Genomic DNA, 20,961 nt, shown 5'->3' on the forward strand with positions numbered 1-20,961 from the left:
TATTCATAAGTGTTTCAAAGGTAAACTTCAATGCAGCAGGATCAAAAAAACAACAAATACCGAATCAGTGTAGATGTAATTAAAGCTTTATGTCTTATATTTTGTGACTGCTACAATAAGCAGTATACAATCAGCTGTCACGTCCTGAGGATAATAGATATCTAAGTTACGACTTGCTCTATTTGCTTCTGACCTAGGAAACCACAGGGTATTGTGATACCTATTTCAGTATACTCTGAATATTCATTTAAATTCACTACTGCACTGTGTGAATAATAGTGATTCACATATATTTACATACAGTGTTTCCAAAAGAAAGATACTGTTCAACTTCACCAGAATTTCAGTTGGCGGGCAGGACAATAAAACTGAAACAAGCATCAAGGAATCCTGTGAAGTTTTTTCTTGAGGTGATATTCAATTTCCTTTAACTCAACTCTGTTGTACTCTATCTTACATTCACATTGCAGCCTAGACCCAAGTGAAGCATCATGAGAATTCCTTTACTACAGAGTCATTTTCCTACCCGATTCCTTTTTCTGAAGTTGGTCCTATTTCTCTGGGTCAAACCATTTTCCCTAATTATTTATTTCTGATAAAATAATTATAGAACCTTCAAGAAAGTAAATGTAATAGAAAATAAAATGTATGAATGTTCCTTTGGATCTAAAACTTATTTTACAGGGAAAAAATTCAAGAATAAAAATGATTAGGACACAATGTAATGCATCCATAGGCCCCAAACAGTGTGCCTGCATGTGTATGTGTGTGTGTGTGTGTGTGTGTGCGCACACCCATTGACAATATAGACCCCAAACATGAGCATCTAAGTGACTTTATTCATTCTTCTGCCATATATCTGATGAGGATGGCTGATTCTCAAAACTGCCGTAGTTAGAGAGGTAGTTGAACATATTCTTGCATATTCATATTCCGACAAAACACACAGTTTTCACTTTTACTTTATCCTTGCAGCTTTCTTAACAGATGTGATAAATAAATAATACAGGGCCTTATTTTAAACAGTTGTCTGAATATTTATCTAAGGGGCTGAGTTTGGCCTCTGAAATACAAGCCAAAGAAAAATTAATGTTCGAGAAAGGACCAGGGGAAATCCCCTGTATGTGAAATTACAACAGGAGCCAGGAGAGTGAAGAATTAGGACAGATGTTTTATCCAATAAATATCTAACACTGACATGCAGCTTAGAAAGTGATATCTTCTTGGCATTCAGGACAGAATAGAAGCTTTTTTTCTTTTTTTTCCTAACTGTACACTGGCACCATCACAAAACGCATGCCAGGATTTTATACCTGGAAACCCCACAAGACTGCCTGCCCTTTTCATAGCTGGACAAACCGAAGATGAGAAAACATGTGTTAAAAGGTATAGAAATATTATTTCTGTCTACGTTTTGCTTGCCTGCCCAAACCAGGCAAGCCAAATGCATAGTTAAAAGCTAATCTGCTAGTTTTTAATTCAAACAGTTAATGGGATTTTCAGTAGCTGTCGCTCATCTACCTCTACTCTCATCCACCCTCAGATTCCCAAACCCCTCCTCCAAAATATTCTACTTAGAAGGCTGGGACCAAAGGGAGACGGAGGATTACAGGTAATCATGAGACAGCCTAAAAGGCCAGAGAAACTGCTGACTGTGTTCCAACAAGACTGGATTTCAGCCTCTTTTCTCAGAGTCCCAAGTTGTCCCTCTCTCCCTTCTTTTTCATTCACCATTCAACTTGACAATGTGATTGAACTGGAAAATATGGCTTAGAGCTCATATTTTTTAAGTTGAGTGCTAGAGAGGGTATGGGTGACATTCCCCCCAATCTAAGTACTAATCCACTGATAGGTATACAAGAGGGCTCTGACCTTTAGCCCAAGACACAAAGAAGGGAGAAAGCAGAATGCAATCTTGACTCTGTCTTTATTTCTAGTCTCACATCTGCTTGCCTTCCCAACTCCCACCCTCTCTGATCCAGTCAGTCGAGACCTTGTGCCATTTCCTGAACACAGATACTTGCTGTATGTCTCACTTGCTCTGACCGTCCCTCTTCCACCTTTCTGCCTAGCAAACTCGACAGACCAAACTCAAACAGCTTCCCCAAAGCTTTCCTGACTATCCCAGTCTCCGAGGTAGACTTACTCCTCCCCACCCCTTCCTTGGAACTTAGTGTATGAATCCATGACAGTCCCTGCAATACCGGTGCTTGCGTCTGCCTTGCTACCCACAGGCCCAGCAACTCATGGACTTACTTCTGTGCAAAGACAGGCACAGAGCCATTGGTCTACAAATGTTTATTAAACTAAACTGTCCAATTTGATCTTCATTAAATTTATCTGAAGTATCTGTTTCTGAAGTTAATTTTCAATTACTGTTTTTAACAAGAATTCATGAACGGGGAGGTCAGCAATGCATAGTTTTTTACTGTGCAGAAGTATACATAAAAGATGAATTTTGAAAATTTGAAAACAGAAACGTCATTAAAATTTTTTAAATTATCCTACAGTCAATTAGGGAAAGTACGAAAACCAAACTACAAAACATCCTATGCAAGTCAGTTGGGAAGTCGTATGACCTGCCACTAAATGTGGATACGTTTCCTTCTGCCATCCTTACTCGTTGCCTTATTTTAAGACGAACAGTCACAGTCTGGAGGTTTTGCATGGTGAAATAAGTATCATTTAAAAGTCAAAATTAGAAATCACAATGTTTACTTGAAATGGCAGGAGGTGGGTGGGGGCAGAACCACAAAACAGCCCAGGATCTGGGTACAAGAGAGTCACTGCAACAAAGATATTAATCTTTATATGTCGATTAAACTATACACTAAGTGACTGGCTATCCAGGGTAACCGGGGTTCAAAGGGCTAATGAAGGCAGGGAGAAGAGCATCCTTTGACCAACTTCACTTCTATCAGTTCTTCCTCTGACTACTTCCTTTCGATTTTCTGAACAATCAAATAGATGCACTCAAATCAAAAAAACAGTTTTCTATCAAAATGATCCTGACATACACTATAGGCTTCATAGAGTTTTTATAAATAAAATTGAAATCGAAGAGCACACAGTATATTAGGGATAATACCGTGGCACACTGTGAGAATTCAATCACATTTTAAAAGAGGGCTGGGTCTTAGAGGGGGCTTAATTGTTTATTTATTAATCATTCATTCAATTGTAAAACTTTCATTGAGCACCTTCATGCCAAGGACTGTATAAAATGCAGGGGAAAACAGTGACTAAGACCTAAGACCTGACTTTGAGACCATAGGTTTCTTAAAAATACTTTTTTTTCAAAAAACAATGGTATAGAACTATTAATTCTGCCTGAGAGAAACCAAGTCTACGGAGACCTAGTGGTGACAACTAAAATTTGTTTTAAAAGATCAATAAGCAGGTAATTCAAAAGTATCCCCAGATTGGCAAATAATCAAAAAAGCTTATGTTTGGATTGTAATATGTTTTATGTATCATACTTACATTTGAAATTGTGCATATCAGATATTCTGGATATACACAGCAACAAAATACATGCCAAAAACTGTTAAAGGTAACTTAATGACAATCAGACAAACCCATCTGACCCCAACTAAATATTTCCAGGACTCAATTTCTTTCAGAGAAAAGACAATTCCTTAATCCTTTTTGGATCCAGACTAAGGAGAACCACTTCTCTCAAAGCAGTCCTTATTCCAAGATAGGTTTAGGTAACTAGATTTAAACAATTTTCCTTACTGCATTAAAAGAAAACGTTCAAAGGATATGAGAGGCAAGCAATTAAATAGAGAACTAATAGCAATAAAATAATGGAAACAGCAATTTTCCCTGAAGACTTTCAAGGGAGACAGTGTCTAAATATCTTAAGTATTGATATTAGGTAATATTTGAACATTCTCTATGAATAAAATATACCTAATATAACTAAAAATATTACTATACTTTACAGCCCGCTTCACTAGGCCAATGAAGTCCTCTTCTTACTCAGAAGAGGTCTACAGAAAAAGGGAGCAAAATAAACCAGGAGGAATAAAGAATCAGATGATAATTATACCAGCCATGTGTATCAGTAAGAATGTGCTCCACAAGATGTAATCATGCCGGACGCCTTAAAGATTTGGGTGGCTGATATCATACGCTACAAATGATGCTCATGTGATATCCCGGAACTGGATGTATCACGATTTAATTGCAATGTCCACAAATGGTTCACAAACACTTTGGTTTGCACCGGACAGGACACTGAATCTCCACAGGTAACTAGGAGGAACTGAAGGTATAGGAATCCCTCTTAACAAGCACTCAATTTATCATCAGGGCAATTTAGTTATACTAGTACCTCTGGATATCCATAAAAATATCCCTTTAAACTCAGACAAGAAAAGAGAAACTCAAACCAGAAATGAAAATATTTAATAGGAAAAGCATATCTGATAGGTACCAGCCTCTAACCACCTAATTGCTCCTACCAGAGAACCAACACAGATTCCTCTCAGAATTATGGAGAGTAATAACACAGTAAGCTGCTGTGAGGGGGGAAACATTAGAAGCTATTCCCTTACATCGCACAACACCTGTGATCTTCTACGCTGCAGCAAGTTCCTGAAACATCTACACAGAAATACAGGAACCCACCTAGAAAATGAGAAATAGAAAAAAGCATACAGGAAGAATATCATTAAAAGGTTGGTACAGGTCAAGGATAAGTGCTTCATTCATGGGCACTAGTACTTCATTCTTCAACATATAAAAGATAACTCCAGTGTACAAGAAAGGGAGTTAGATAAACAGATGGTTAACTGTTTGAGAAATGGTTACACACTGTCATTTTAGAGAAAACGAAAGAATGGATTATCTGGCATCATGGAAAAAAGTACTTCATTTTAAGAGCATGGATGCTTTTGTTCCTCTATACCAATCACAAACTATATCAATCAAAAAGAAATCTGGCTTGTCAGGATAGGTAACTGGGGGAGTACCTTTAATTTTGGTTTTATTTGAGAGGGAGTTTGCTTTTATCATGAGACCATACTCTATTTCCAGTCTTTATATTATGAAATATTTCTCTCCTAGCACAAGAAAAGAGGGGGAAAGTACACTTAAATGGGTCACTTTATCTGCACTTAAAAAGAAAACTTTTTTTTCTTCCATGACTCTGGGCTGTTAAAATGGACCAAAATCCATTTACACAAGAACAAAGTTCATAGTTCATGGGGAAATATGTAAGAACAAGAGGTCCCTGATGGGTAAGAGAAATGCAAAATAGTATCTATAAGTAATGTTTGAAAGGGCTGGGACAAGTTATTTGGAGAAGTTAAGATGAAGGGGGTGATATCTAGATGATGCCCAGCTGTTCTCCATCATCAGAGGGGAAATAAAAGAGAAAATTGGTTTAATTAAAAGCTCAAGAGATTTCAGCATAAGGAAAAATTTCTTGACTATAAAGGTTATCAAAAACACAGAGAGACAAATATAAATGAGTCTGTGAGAGTCCCATCCCTCTGGGCATTTACTATAAGAATGATGTCTACTTTAATTGACTGGCTTAAGTAAAATGCTGGCATGAGAGAGGATCCAGGCCTGCATGAACTTCTGAAGTCCCTCATACTTCTCCTGAACTGGGAAAGCTGTGGGCTGGAATGAAAGAAAGGAGAATGAGAAAGAGTGGGCAGAGGAAGTTTTATATCCTGCCAATGATCATTTCTGACTGTGAAGAGTATTCTTTTTCCTCTGTATTTTCTTCCATGTGTAACTTAAACAACATCATTTTCACATACTTAAGTTTCCCTGGCCCACCAATGTAGAACAGGTGTCTGTATGAGCCAACAAAGCTGTTAACGAAAATGCAGACGTTGGATAAAAGACAAAGTAGCCTAACCTAAGAAAATCAGGGGGCTTGACGCAGTCACTGAAACAATTCCCTTCCCTCCTACAAGATTCTCAGGAATGGCTGTCAGGTGGAAATGGATGGTGAACACAAAGAAGGCTCATGTGTCATCTGATGTAAAATCACACAGGAGCAGTCACGGACAAGCTCCTGAAAAGCCTCCAGCAAGACCAGACATATAACACTGAGAGCAAAGACACACCAAATAGTTTGGCGACATCTTCGAAAGTTACTTGAACACTCCCTTCACAGCGCCGGGGTCCCCTCATTTTCCTTTCTCTCCCCTCGTATAAAACTGCCACTGATAAACTGTCAGTGTGAATACTCCCTGAGGGCACCGAAACCTTTATTAGTACCCTTCTCACTTCCTCCAGGAAGCTCCTCATCTGTGTGTAATTGATGTCTCAAAAGAGATCCTATGCACACACTTCAGGCCATCTTAAAGCACTTTTCACTTTTGAAAAGAGACCCCTCTGTGGCCTCTGAGCCAATGCAAACAAAGAGTGAGCAGAATAATGTTTCATTAAGTTAACACGACTCCTGCCAAGAATCATACAGTCAGAAACCTGCTTATAAAACTGGCCATAAGGAATAATGAAAAGGACCACAGAAAATTCTTCAAATGCTGGAATCATTATTCACCCTGGGATCTGAGGACTAAAACATAGGATATGTGTTCTCTATAATCTTTTTCCCTAAATAGAGACTTTGAAAATACTAATTCTCCAGCTAGAGTGCTGCTTCCCCCCTGAAAGCCATTAGGGTTAATAACAAGCAGAACCTTTTTTGATCTCTATGGATGAAAATTGTACATTCTCCAGTTTCCTCATTTTAAAAGATTAAATAGGATGGTTGCTTTTGATTTTAAACATGAAATATATCAGGGCCACAAAAAGAGAAGCTCATTTTTTTTTCCTGTTCATAACAATTTATAAATAGATGGGGAAGAAAGTGAAGACGATCTACTGAGTGTGTCATTTCCTATAAAATATGTGTGGTTTCTGCAGCCAGCAATGTACTGTAAGTCAACTTAATATGTGTAAGCAAACTCATGATATACCAATGTATTATGCTCAAAACAACTCAGACACAAACATAACCGTAAATCTCTGACTAAAATAGCCCATAAAATTCTACATATTTTCTTTGGGTGACATAGATCTATACTTATATTGGCATAAATGGTCATGGGCTGTCAACAAAGATATATCAAGTGATTCACCTAAATCACTCTTTGATCTTTAGAGCTAAGCTTGTAAAATGTGAAGAGTTTACTTTCTTGAGTCTCTAATTCTTATTAACTTGAAAAACTGTTTCGGAGTCAAAGAAACATAATGCACAACTATAGTTTTGTGTCTTGTAAATTCTATAATTGATAATGTATCACTTCCTCCCCCCCACCCCCCCCACCCGCCCCCCGCACTGTAAAAATTTTCAACAAAACATTAAAACAAAGTATCTTGGCAAAGCACCTCATTTAAAAACGAATCTGTTTTGCTGGTCAACTGATTGAAAGAAGAGGACAAAAACATTACTGTTATTACCTTAACTCTACCTAAAGACTCAAATGTTACTGACTGGAATCAGGCTGCAAGATCTCTTTCTGGTTGTCAGCTTTTGTAAAGTGCTTTCTTTTCAAATACTTCACCGTGTTTCCCCTTTGGTGGTGCAACAAATGTCAACTAATCTTTGTTAATTTGAAATAGCTGGATGCTAGCTGAGGCTTACTCTTTGGACTGCCACAAGCATATCCTACCAATTGATAGTTATTATTCACCTTGATACTTTTCACTCTTTCATCCCAAAGGAGGAACGGGAAAAGGAGAAGGGAATAAAGATTTAAAAAACAGATGGTGGGACCCTCCCCTCCCCTCCTCCTCTCCCCTTGCCCTTTCTCCCATGCCCCTGCAACCCCACACATCCCCACCTTCCCTCTCTAATTATATTTTCAAAGTATATTTGTACAGCTGTACGAAGTGTGGAAATTATATCCATTCTAACTGCTGGTTCAAATACGTATTAGAAATAGAGTAAGCAAGGAAATCACCTAAACCAGTTCAGGTTCATAGTATTTATTATCCATTTGTAAGAAATCATGTGATAGCCCACTCCTTCATTTGGATAAGCTCAAGTTTATAATGAGAATAGAGTTGGACAAATGTTGAAAAACCAAACTGCATCCAAGACTCCTGGCTAAGAGTGTTCCCCACGGTCCCAGGCAGAGTCAGTGGTCAGAGCCTAGCTTTTGGTGTCACTCACATCTACCTGGGCTTGACACTTGGAAGAAATATTTAACCTCTAAGTCCGTTTCCTCACTGGTCAAAAATAAAATTAAATAAAAATTAAAACTAGAAAAATTAAATAAAATACAGTAACAGAGCCTAGGAAGATTGAATATCTCACAGGAATGTTGTCAGGATTAAACAATCTGCATGTAAACAGCTCACAAAGCCTAGGCATTGTGAGCACTCAACATATTTTCAATATCTAGGTTTGAAAATGTATCCTAAGGTTCATGGACTATACACAGAAGTCTACGGTATACACACGGAGAGGAAATATACTTGTCCTATAAGAAGCAATTGTGGTTTGCAATAAGATGTAAAAGTGGGCAAGTCAAGGAATACCCAAGGAAATAAGCTATCTACTATTCTTTCAGTGATTCCTCAAAGCAATTTCCCTAAAACAACTTCAAAGGAGAGGCCAGGAAATCTAGTTTTGGTCACATTAACTGGAGATGTGTGGGTATGTGTTATTTGGTGAAGTACCTATTCACATTTCAAATTAGGGGAGTTTGCTTATCCCTGCTTTGGTTTAATTACTGGCTAAGTGCTCTCACCCTGTCCCCGACCCCTTCCCAGCCACTAAAACCCTCCCACTCTTTCCTCTGACATTCAGGATTAGTCGTTAGCAAAATCTCTGATTAACCTCTATCTTTTTCTCTGAACACTCCCTTTGCATCTTGATCTACAAAACCTGGCTCTCTCCCATGGACACTACTTTCCCTGGAACACTCTCAGGTAGCAGCCTGTTTCTTTTCCACGCATCTTGTACCGCTGGGCCTGGAAATGGGACGAGTGGACTCTATTCTCCTTCCCTGCTCCTTAGATGCCTCCAGCATCAACAGACTGCTCCTCCTTACTAATTATTTACCAACTCCTGGATTACTCCCTTTCATTTTCGGAAGATTTTAGCTCCTAAATGTCACACCCTTTCAATGCTGGTTCTATCATAATTGTGTGTTTCAATATCCACACAGACGATTCTCTAATATTTCATGGCAGGGCCACCACCAGCCTTTACAACATCTTTGTGCAAATAGGAAAAGGCAACATTTCCTCCAGGTAGACCCTGCTCCATCCCATGACACGAAGCTGGGCAAAGGAAGGCCTGCTGAATTTCAGTCACTGATGGCCACCTCAGCCAGGCCACTCTGAAGAGGGTACACACACTGCCTAACCATTCATGACAGCCTTCAACCTACCCTCCCTCTTTCATCTCAGACACGCATCCCATATCACCCTAACCTCAATTTCACACATTCCACTCTTACATCACCTATCCTTCCAACTCATTTCCTCTAGAACACCAAATCAAACAATCTGTCCACCCTAGGGAGACCTCCACCTCCTCCTTCACACCATCCCACACACAATCGTGTCTTCCCTCACCTCCACAACCAGCTGAAATTCAATGGAGATGGATTTCAATGTTCTATGTCACGTACCCTCAACTGTGTCCCTCTCTGGCTTCATCATTCACACCTGGCAAAATCCCAGCTCTGGTCCAATCCAACTCTGTACTTACTCCACACTTGTACAGCGATCATGAACATGACTGGAGAAAAATGTGCAACTATGCTGGCTGGTCTCATGTTAAATTCAGGATTAGCCACTTCAGGAGTGTCCTTAATGCTGTTGGACTTGAGACAAACATTTTCTATCTTCTCCTTACATCTACAAAGCTACTTCCCCATCTTCACCCTTGGCTGAAGAACTTGTTTCCTATTTCACTGAGAAAAATGGAGCAATAAGAAGCGAACTTCCGTACCAGGCCCCATAACTTCTCTAATGCTGTATCTTACCATCTTCTCCCTTGCTCACTCTGGACTCCAACTACACTGGCCTCTTGATGTTTCTGGAACATTCCAGGCACTCTACTGCCTCAAGGCCTTTGTAATTGCTCCTTCTTTTACCTAGAACTCTCTCCCATCAAATGCCTGCTCCCTCACTGCTTCGGGTCTTTTCTCAAATACCCCTCTCTCACTCTTATCTCCTTATTTAATTTATTTCGCCCCATATCTCTTGTTGGCACTGAATAAGCTGTAAACTTTACATGTTTATTTTGCTTATTGTCTGTCTCTCTACCAATATAAAATCCATGAGAGGTCTCTTTCTGTTCTTCTTTTTCACTGCTGTAACTATAATGTCAAGAACAGTACTCGGCACATAGCAGAAACTCAATATATACGTTGCTATACGTTAACAGAGAGGCGGTGGTGGAGGGAGAGGGAACAGGCAAGTGGTCATGCAAGCAGGCAGTACAGCAAGAGGAGTGACCCAATAAGATTCCCCTTCATCCTACTGAAGGAGAAGGGTGTGCCCCTTCCAGAAATCCAGAAAATGTCATGCATCTCTGCTTTGTTCTCTTTCTAACCACAAGGACCTGCCAAAGCTCACAGCACCACTACAACAATGGCGGGGGGCTTAGTTGAGTTTTCAAAAGGTATCGGAATAAGGACAGCAAATTCAATGAAAGTTGGCTAAAAAAACTCTAGAAAGCCGACTTCAGTCATTTGACTAAGACAAGAATCTGTTTCCTACATTAATTCAGCACCTCGGCTGCAGGTCAGATAGCACTGGAGCAGAACCGGTCTCTTGGGGACTATCAGAAAGCACATCAGTTTAAAGGGTAGGAGTGGCCAGTCAGAATACAAAGGGACTCCTATGACCATTAATAAAATGAATGGCTTTGGGCTATTACTGAAATATGATTTTTCTGCAAGGATCCTTTAAGGTTTCTTTGTTGGAAGATAATTTACTGATTTCTATGAGCCCACCGACACAGACTTTAATGACACACTCTTCCTCCCAAATCATGATCTGGGCCCACTTGGGGGACCAGTGAGTAGGGTTAAAAAAAAGTACAGCAGCTTTTGTGGAACAAAGATTTGCCAAAACTGCAGTGCAGAAATTACATACACCAACAGAATCACAATGCAAATGTTTTGAGAAAGATAAAAATGAATCCACATGGACAGAATTCAGAGGTGGAAAATGCCCCCTTAGAATTCTAGAAGGGTTTCTCACTTTTCAAAAGCATTTCAGAAGAATATAACTTATTTGGTCATTGTTTTGCTGTCAGGAATGTTAACATTAAGCTTAATTTATTAAGGACAAACCTAGGAACAAAGCTATTATAAAACTACCTGTGATCACAGAAAAAATCAGCACAATCAGAAATAAAACACTGGCATTCTCAGGCCTCACTTATATAAGAATAAAACCACGACATACCCCAGTAACCCTCTCAGCTTGCAGGAGAAATATACTGATAACACTCAAGAATACTATCCAGGGAAATCCATACTGCTAAAAACCAAAATAAAACAAAAAGCAAAGAGCTGTTTACTTTTCTTAGGTGCTAACCTTTTGAACCAGAATTGTTTGATGATAAATCTAAGAGGTAGTAGAAGCTTAGAAGAAAACTGTATCTATAATGGTAGAAGCTTAGAAGAAAACTGTATCTATAATGGTAGGGAATTCAATTAGTAAGTTATTGGAATTCTACATAACCTTTAAGAGAACAGGGTTTGTATCCTGAAATTTGTCACACTTACCTCCATTTCCTTCCCCATTGGCACTGACCTCTGCCATCTCTGTGCCTTCCAATTCAGACTCACAGCCTAAATCCAATGTTCCATCAGCTGAGCATGACGACTCCTCTTTCTATATTATTTTTAAAATAATGATTTATGGAGATGTTTTAGCAACTGAAAACATTCAAAATACTTCCACAGTCCTAAGGAATCATCACAGTTGCTTGTAATTTGGAATTTCAATACTGATTTACTTTTTAATGTAAAACCACTCCTTGGAGGGGGTGGGGGTGGGGGGGTGGGGGGGGTGGGGGAATTACTGGGAAAAGCACATTGCCATAGTTGATTTTTTGGATAACCTTTAAAATCTATACAAAAAACAAGGTTTTTTTTTTTAACATATGTTGTTTCCGTTTTTCTCAATTTTACCTTCTTCCTTACTTTAGAAAATGGCTTAACAACTCAGAATTTTAATCATAAATTAAATACCCAAGTAGCTACAAAAATCAACTGAAATAATACAAGTCCTTTGATTAACCTGTATTGTTTTCTGAAACACACACAGTTTAAGAGCCTGATGCTAAGTAGCTGAGAAAGAACCCCTGCTTCTTTGCCAGGTATAACTTTTAGCATTAAAAAAAACCAAAAACAAAACAAAACAGAAAACTTCTCAAAGGAAATTAATGAACTTTAAATGTAACCCATCATTTATTAAAGCAGACTTTTTTTAATTTATAAGAAATAATACATTGATTTTGCTTGATGCAAGTTATGCAACCATTTGCAGATCATCAGCTTTTGTTCTCTGGAATTTTGCATCTTACATGGCATTTCCATTCTAGGTGGAAATGGGAATTACACTAAAATAATTAAGACTCAGTTATCCGAAGCTTTTTATTTCTCTATTCTTCTCATATAACAAGTATGCATTATTAGTAAAAACTTCCCGGAGTTCAGTGGTTGTTTTAAATTTGAATAATTGATTTAAATCAGCAAATTTTCAAGAAGAATGGGTACATTTCTTATTTTTTGTAAAAGACAGAAAGGCATACAGGTGTGAAGCCCATATATCAACTGACGGTCATGAAGTCAAATAGTATTTGGCAACTGTGATCATCTTAAAACTTGGCTCATCAACCATGGCACTCCTCCATGTAAATTTTTAAGAATCAAGAATTTTAAGGAAGCCACAACTATTTTCCATTACCATATGTTAGAGTGAAACCACAGATATGTTTTCTTTAAAGAAAATGTCATTGTTTATTCTTAATATGAAATCATTTTTAAGACATCTGAAAACATTTAAAAGGCAAAGGAGTCATTCTACCCTTCACCCAAGTCTAATTTTGTTTACCTTCACATGTAAATGCATGATACATAGTAATAACAGACATAATACGCAGAACAGTCCAACTTACTTTGAGAGCATAGAGGCCTGACTTTCCAGGGATTTTGAAGAATGTTCCATCCCCTATTCGAGTGTTAGTGTGAAGCATTGCATTCAGACAGGCTAATGGAGAAGTTCCACTAGAAAATAAAAGTGTGCAAAAAATGAAGCAGTCTGAGACGCAGTTTCTGTGGCAAAACTGTTCTCAGTCTCTTAAGAAAAAAAAAAAAAAAAAGACCCCTCGTATGCCTTTTTAAAATATCCTCCCAACCCCGAAAACATCTACATTACAATAACAGGCCAGTCCAGTTTCGCCAAAGTTAATCAGATGCATCTGTCTTATAGGCTTCGGGCAAAAAGTCTCCTGAATTGAAATTATGCTTTTATTCATAAAGCAACCAACACTATATTTCAAAGAAACCAAAGCCCAAACGTTTGTGTGGTGTTATTTTGCAAATAATACCATGTAGCCTCAGGTTTTAAATATTACAGACAACTTGATGGTTGCACTTGAATGATCAAATAAACCAAGTTCAAGGACAGCTCCATCCTATAGGTTGAAAAGCAACAAAAGAATAATAAACCACGGAAGAACTGATTTGAAATTACAAGTATTTAAGTTACTCATGGGATTGCATTTCTCACAAGGCCAAATAAAAATCTATATCTGTGTTTATATCTCTGATACAACTTCTTCAATGACATCCTTTCCTCAGTTCTTTATTTGTCAAATAAAGAAATACTTGGTTGGGAATTCTACCCAGCTAATAATTATGTTTGGTAGTAAAGATGCAAGTGACTAAATTATGAAAACAGATTTTTTTAAGAAACCAAACAGCATTACACTATTGATTAAAATATCAAAACACATACGTATAAACATTATTGAAATGTATTCATATACTTAAAAAGATGTTTATGAAATGTATAATATGTATATATTTCCTGGGGTAGACTTTAGAACTTTTTTTGTGTTTTGTTTGGAAACTGATATTTTTGTACACTAGAATTTAGAGGTAGAATTGTTACTTTCATTTACTTACGTTTCCATATACATTTTACTTCCTAATATGCTAAAAGATCAATATTTGGTTGAACCAATAAAGATTAGAAGCCCTACTCCACCCCATTTACCTAGTAGGGGTTCTGGGTATGTAATCCAAGATATCCTGGGACAAGAGAACCTTTAGGATATTAAGGCTTCAAAGTTTGAATTTCTGCGATAGAAACATATTTTTATGTCACTAACTAAATTAAAAGTTTTCTAAAAACCAAGATTATCCAATCTCTTACTTACTATGAATACTCACCAATAAAATGAAAAAGCCAAATTTGCTGAGTTGACACAACACACAATAGCAAGGCAGCATATATACACATCATGGTCATAAAGATTTATAAGTATTGTAATAAGAAGAACACTCTTATTATTTTAGGAAACAGCTTCTCTGTGCCAACACATCAATATGATTCCATTTGGTTTGACAGGAAGCCAGAGCCCTAATATAAATTTGGTCACAGAACGATGCAGTTAGAACACTGAAGTACACATAGAAACAATGCTGGACGTTTATGTAATATCTTTCCTCTCGAAGCTTCTACAAGCTTACAGACCTCATTTCATTATTTTTCCTCATAAAAGATGTTCTGCTCATATGTAAAGTGGGCCAGGCATACCTTATAAAGTAAAATATATTCATGTCCCAGAAATAGCTGTCCATGAATAAATTCCAGATAAATAATGTTATACATGGTATACTGAAGACTGCAAAATATATTTTTTTATCAGCATTCTCTTCAGAAAAAGCACAGACAATTTGAAGCTGGGAATTATTATGCCAGATTTGTGGAGCTTTAATTTGGTGAAACTGTCAGAAACACAGATTTTTCTGTAGGGACTTGGCAAGAAAATGTTAACACTGCAAGTAAAATAGAATCCTATACATAAAAATGAAACAATGTAGATGTTTTAAAGATATAACTTAATACAACTGTGCACCTATCAAACCTCACACACACGCTTCCTGTTCTTTATTCCTAAGGTCTTAACACACACAATACCAAGAACTCAGATTTAGAATATTAGAGAATAATACAGATTTAAAGACAACTAAAAAATACTGAACGAATATAATTTACTATCACTAGAATTTACATTTTCTTTCTAGGGTACAGTAAACCAAAGATAATTGTAGAAGATAAATTGACTATTAAATAGCAGTTTAATGCTATGCCTGCTGCAAACATAAGTGATAAACACCCAGTTTCATATAAATAATAAGCTCTGTTGAACATGAATATATTATTAAATTATACTGTTTATTAACTCAATAAACTCAAGATTTACTGTGGAAATATTTTTTAAAATATGTAATTTACAATCACATGACAATAGATCTCCAAAAGTCTTAATGACTACTGTAATTTTCCCAAATCTTTCCCAAAACAAACATATGAAATTCGTTTTATTTCAAAACTATATAACATTTGCATTTCAGAAGAATTAAAAAATACTTTGCAATCAAACGCAAATTTTACTACTCAAGTCAGTGTTTGATAGTCACTTAGTTTTAAACATATCACTTGCATTTCTTCATAGAAAAAAAACCAAATTATATAGTCCATTTTATTTAAAACAATAAAACATTAGCATCAAAAGAGTGAAGTGCTTACTAAAAAGGTAACTGTTTTATCCACTGCATATACATAGGCAAGTGAATTTTAAAAATCTTTCATACCCTTTACTTATTGCTATTATTCTCAACATTTCCATAAGGTCTAGAAATTTTGGACTGCTTTCCCTGAAAACATGAATGTCTTAATTAACTGTCATTGAACAGGAGTAAATAAAAGTCTCATTTATGTATTTTTATTACTTTAATATTCAGAAAAAACAGAACTAGCAAGTATACCTAGGCCAGCTTTAAAAAAGATACAAACATACATTTATACATCTGTATATATTAAAAAAGCACAATGACTTACTGTGGGTATGAAAGAAGATGAGGCAAGTATGTGTTAAAAGTCTGTATTCTTAGATAGCATGGACATCTTCTATGCAATATTTCTTAGTTTTAATTAAAAAAATTTGTTCACACTTAACGCAAGAGTTAATCACCTCAGTCAGAATTTAAAAGCTTAAATTTCTGGAATAGAATACGTGCATGTGTACACAATATATGAAATAATAAAACAACATTTAAACCAAAAAAAATCTCTAAAATTTCAAAAGTTACTTACTTTCTAAAATGATGAATTGGAAGAATTGCGATATCCCAATTTATAAAAAGAAAACAAAAAAGAAAGGAAGGAAAAAAAAGTTAGTTTTCCAACTTAAAATGCAATTCTACATCTTACCATTTCAATAAATAAGACAGTGTACAAGAAACACACCAAACTCTTAGATTTGGCTGTTGGCAGGGAGGAAAACACTGGAGGACTGGGGTAAAAAGTGAATTCTACTTTCTTCCCTAACACTTCCATAATGTTTTCATTTTGTCCACAAGCCTCATATAGTTCCATACTAGGAATATAATTAGGAGTAAATAAGCAGGACACTATTTGCCCCCAATTCTTTTCTTTCTGCCATTCCCTGTAATTGAGCCCTTCCCTATACACCTGCCAGGGTAGATATACACCTTATTCTATTTGTTTGTTTTCCTCCTTAGACTGTAGGGTTGTGGAACCCTTCTGGTTTGTTTTCATTTCCCACAACCCCTGAAGCAGAACGGGGTGGAATTTGGAGGCAGGGGAGCAGGCATAATTTAAACTGTCTAGACATCAAAGAACCCCCAGAGATGCTTTGCAGAGCCCCAGTGCTGTGTGAACTACAGAAAAACCATTGCTTTATCATATCAAATTGTTGACAGAACACATAAAATTTTACTAATAGTGTACACTTGGTGAAGAGAATGGATGGCCTGTCTATTTTAATAATTTTAAAAACCAGAACGAATATCTGGGGAATGCAATTGGAAGAATATTTACACACGACAAAGAAAATATCATCGTTGTGGTCCTCTGTTCCTTTCCATATAACATAATAATGCTTTACAAGACAGTACTTAAGTAATCCAAATCTTAAACTACTTTACTAAGTATCTCTTAATAATAATTTTAGATGAAAGCTATTTCCTGCAAACATTTTAAAATCTCGGTTTGCAATTATGGGAACATCTAAAAAGTAATCCTGAACAACTGAAGTCTAAAAATTCAACAAATTTAAGGAGCAATTATTAAGCAGCATTATTAGTCTGTTATTGTGCTGTCTTATTAATATGAATTAATTGAAACAATTTTATGTTTACTCTTTCAAAAAAATTAATAATAGTTCCTTTCAAGTATTTTCAGTGTTGATAGCCTAGAGAAAATGTCTTAATTTTAAAAGATATATTTTTAAGGGGAAATTATGTGGGCCTCTGGGGTGGAGGTAACGTTTCAGGTCTTTATACAGAATCTTAGTGTTCACTATGTGAAAATTAAATTGTTTACTTAGGATTTGTGCATTTCACTTTATATATGTCACATTTCACAAAAAAATGTTTTTAAGATGTTAAAAAAACCCAATAATGCACCCTTGGATTTATTTACTTATTTACATATTTAATGGGCAGGTCACTACTACTAATAGAAGAATAAACTATTTCTACCATTGAATGCGGATGACTCTTAAACACACATACACAAGGGTTATATCAATTGATAAATCAGTAACCTAGATGATTAAAAACTACCCTAGAATGTCAAGCCAAACAAACTTCTTACTCTTGAGAAATATGACTGCTAGTTTGGAACCCCCCAGAACAATTGAAAAATAAAAACTTAAAAGTTAGAGTCCTTTATATATATGTTATCTGAAGAATCCCAGCACATAAAATATTAGCCAAAAAATGACCTACAGCAATTCTGAAATTTGATTTTGAAGACAAAAACAGTGTCCCAAACTTCACAGTCTCTCTAAGAGGATCACTAGTGAAAGTTTGTAATGGGCACTGACTTATGACAAATAACAAATATTAGAGTTATAAAATGTTAAGTATGATTCCCAGTTTTGCAGATATAACTGAGACTGAGAGGTTAAGACTCTTTCTGCAGTTAAATAGCTAACTGATACAGCTGAAACCCAAATTCTACTCTGATTTCAAAGCCCATATAAACATATAAAAATAAACAGGAACAACCAGTTACCTCAAGAGATGGGTCATATTTAAAAAGAAGATAGTTTGCATTTTTCTATGTAAAGAATACCTACATGATTTTCAATATTCAACATGTCTGTAGGGTAAAATTAGAGACTTAGTCCCAAGTACTCTTTTATGAGGTGGGGATATTGAGGCAAGAAATAAAATTACCAAGTGACATATGTTGTACAATTTAATTCTTAAATTTAGAGAAACAGTTTCAGACTCTAAACCTAGACATGCATCTCTGATTGGCTTGAACAGTATAAAAATATATTATTTGGGGAATATAAACAGGCATTTGAACTTAGACTCTGTATCCACTTTATGGACATTACCAAGCTACCACTAGATAGACTACAGTGATTCATACAGCCATGTTCACTAAACAGACCTTTTGTTTTAGGAGACAAGAATTTCAAAACATCAATACAAGGACAAAAGTTTGCTTGGTATTATTTTAGAATAGGATCTATAAGGAAATTAAGAAATGGCCCTAAAAACGTGTAAGCTAAAGCATATAATCTAAATTATAATTTTTAAAGACCTCCAACTAAAATATGAGGTGAGGTGGTTATCTTTGATTATAGACATTAAGGAAAGAACACACTGCATGTATAGCTGAATATTGGCGATTGTATCTCTACAACTATGCATGTTGTGACATGCCATATTACCACTGCTATACTAAGAAAGGCAGTGGAATACAATGAATAAGACTGTGACTTCTGGAGCCAGTCAGCCTGAGTTCAGCTGAGGCTAGACCATTTACCAGCTCTATGACTTTGGACTTCACCTCTCTGGGTCTCAGGTTTCTCAACTACAAAATGTGGATAACAAAAGTCACTATTGCCTAGGGGATCATTCTGAAGATTTAATGAGTTAAAACATGTGAAACACCTAGAATTATGTCTGGCATATTGTACGTGTTCAAAAATTGTGAGTTATTATTATTAGTATTGTTATTTATTACTATTATGGCTCAAAGTAACCAACATCTAGAGGTACAAAGGATGGCAAATGGAAAGAAATTACATATTCTGTAGCTTGTTTAAAGAATTGGTTCAGGTAATATTTTGTCTGATTTCATTTTTGTTTCATTAGTAAAAATAAGTGAAGATATGCAAGTGTACACACCCCTATCTCACAGCCTTTCACATGTGATAAATATTGAAAATAACTTATTCAGTAAAGGTAGAGAGAACAGAATGATAATAATAAATATCTATTATTATAGGTGCCATTTATAGAGCATCCCTAATGCAACCGGGCTTTCACAACTATTATCTATATTCCTTACAGTCACCATAAAATGTAAACATGATTCCTAGTTTTACAGATGTAACTGAGGCTGAGAGGTTAAGAATCATAGTGTAGTCAAATAAGAACTAAGTGACACAGCTGAAACCAAATTCTACTGATTCCAATGTCCGTGCTCTTTCCACCACCCCACATTCTCTGTCCAGAGAGTTGTTTCTTCCACTTAACTATCCTTGGATACTACAAAAGAATATTTAGCACTTGAAGGAAACACACAAAGAAAAGCCAGATGCTGGAAAATGGTAAGATGTTGGCTCCATCTTCACTCAACGTTGCCTATAACAATAACTCCCCCAGTAAATTTCAAATAATAAAAAGAAAGAGCTAGACTGCAGAAGATGACGCTGTTGGTTGTCTTGTTCAGGTACTGCTACTCTATGAAAACTAAGGAAGAAAGACCTTTGAGAGAATATGGTAGAGAATTCAGATCCGTAATTGAGATGCCTCTTTGTAGAACTAGATCATTAAAGAATAACACAATCCATTAGTTGAATAAATATTTATTGAGCACATTATATATGCCAAACTAATCTTGAAATAAATTTGCACTCTGACAGTGCTTTGTACAGGACAGAAATGCAGGCTGAGCTGAACTGAATTCTCTGAATACATATGAAATGACAAGGGATTCAGGAGAAAGGAGCCTTGAGGCATGTGCCACAAAAAGAAGAAAATCATTTGGAATTTAGATGTTATCCCTAGTTTATTCTAAGGAGATGACTGAGATGGTATCATGTGTGGATTTCTTCTATCACTAATTCCAATGCAGAGGCAGCCAACCCATGGCCATTGATGGCTCTTCAGGACTTTATACTACTTCCCCACAACTATAATCTCAAAGAGAATGTTTTCACTTACGCCAAAAACACCCACATATCTTCCAAAATAAAATAAAACAGTGGATTTCATATATTAAAGAACAGACATTGTAAATATATTTAGTATGATAAAATAGATTCATATAAAAATGTTAATTTCTATGTCCTACTTGTAGCTACTCATACTCTCCCATTTTGTTAGCAACGGCTAATATTACAGTGTTTCTGAATGTGTTCTGTGGGATATTAGTCCCAAGTGATGCTCAAAAAACTGTCAAAGGAGTTTCAGAAAAGCTGCATTCTCCCTTTGCAAACTCACCAAATACATTAACAGTATACACTAAAGTCTCTGAAAAATCTTACATAACTCCAGAAACCTACTTAACTCAGTGTTTCCTAAGCATATATAATTTTCAAATCCTCCCCACAATAATATGTAGCAACATCCCCTATTACAGAATGCCAAGAAATACATGTGGGGAAATGCTAAACTTTATTTATGGTTAGGGTCATTAGGAAAAAGTACCTAGCGGGGATACTCCCAGGAATAT

At 36.3% G+C, this 20,961-nt stretch overlaps 1 protein-coding gene across 1 annotated transcript in view; it reads right to left on the minus strand.

Moving 5' to 3' along the window:
• ASXL3 (ASXL transcriptional regulator 3) overlaps window positions 1–20,961 on the minus strand; it is a 174,261-nt gene that overhangs the window by 94,495 nt on the left and 58,805 nt on the right. The window contains exons 3-4 of the mRNA XM_061169713.1: window positions 13,124–13,232; window positions 11,727–11,835 (exon numbers count right to left, since the gene is read on the minus strand). Coding sequence (XP_061025696.1) covers window positions 11,727–11,835; window positions 13,124–13,232 — 218 coding nt within the window. The remainder of the gene's footprint in view (window positions 1–11,726; window positions 11,836–13,123; window positions 13,233–20,961) is intronic.

This window comes from Eubalaena glacialis, chromosome 15, assembly GCF_028564815.1.
Source record: "Eubalaena glacialis isolate mEubGla1 chromosome 15, mEubGla1.1.hap2.+ XY, whole genome shotgun sequence".
NCBI lineage: Eukaryota > Metazoa > Chordata > Mammalia > Artiodactyla > Balaenidae > Eubalaena > Eubalaena glacialis.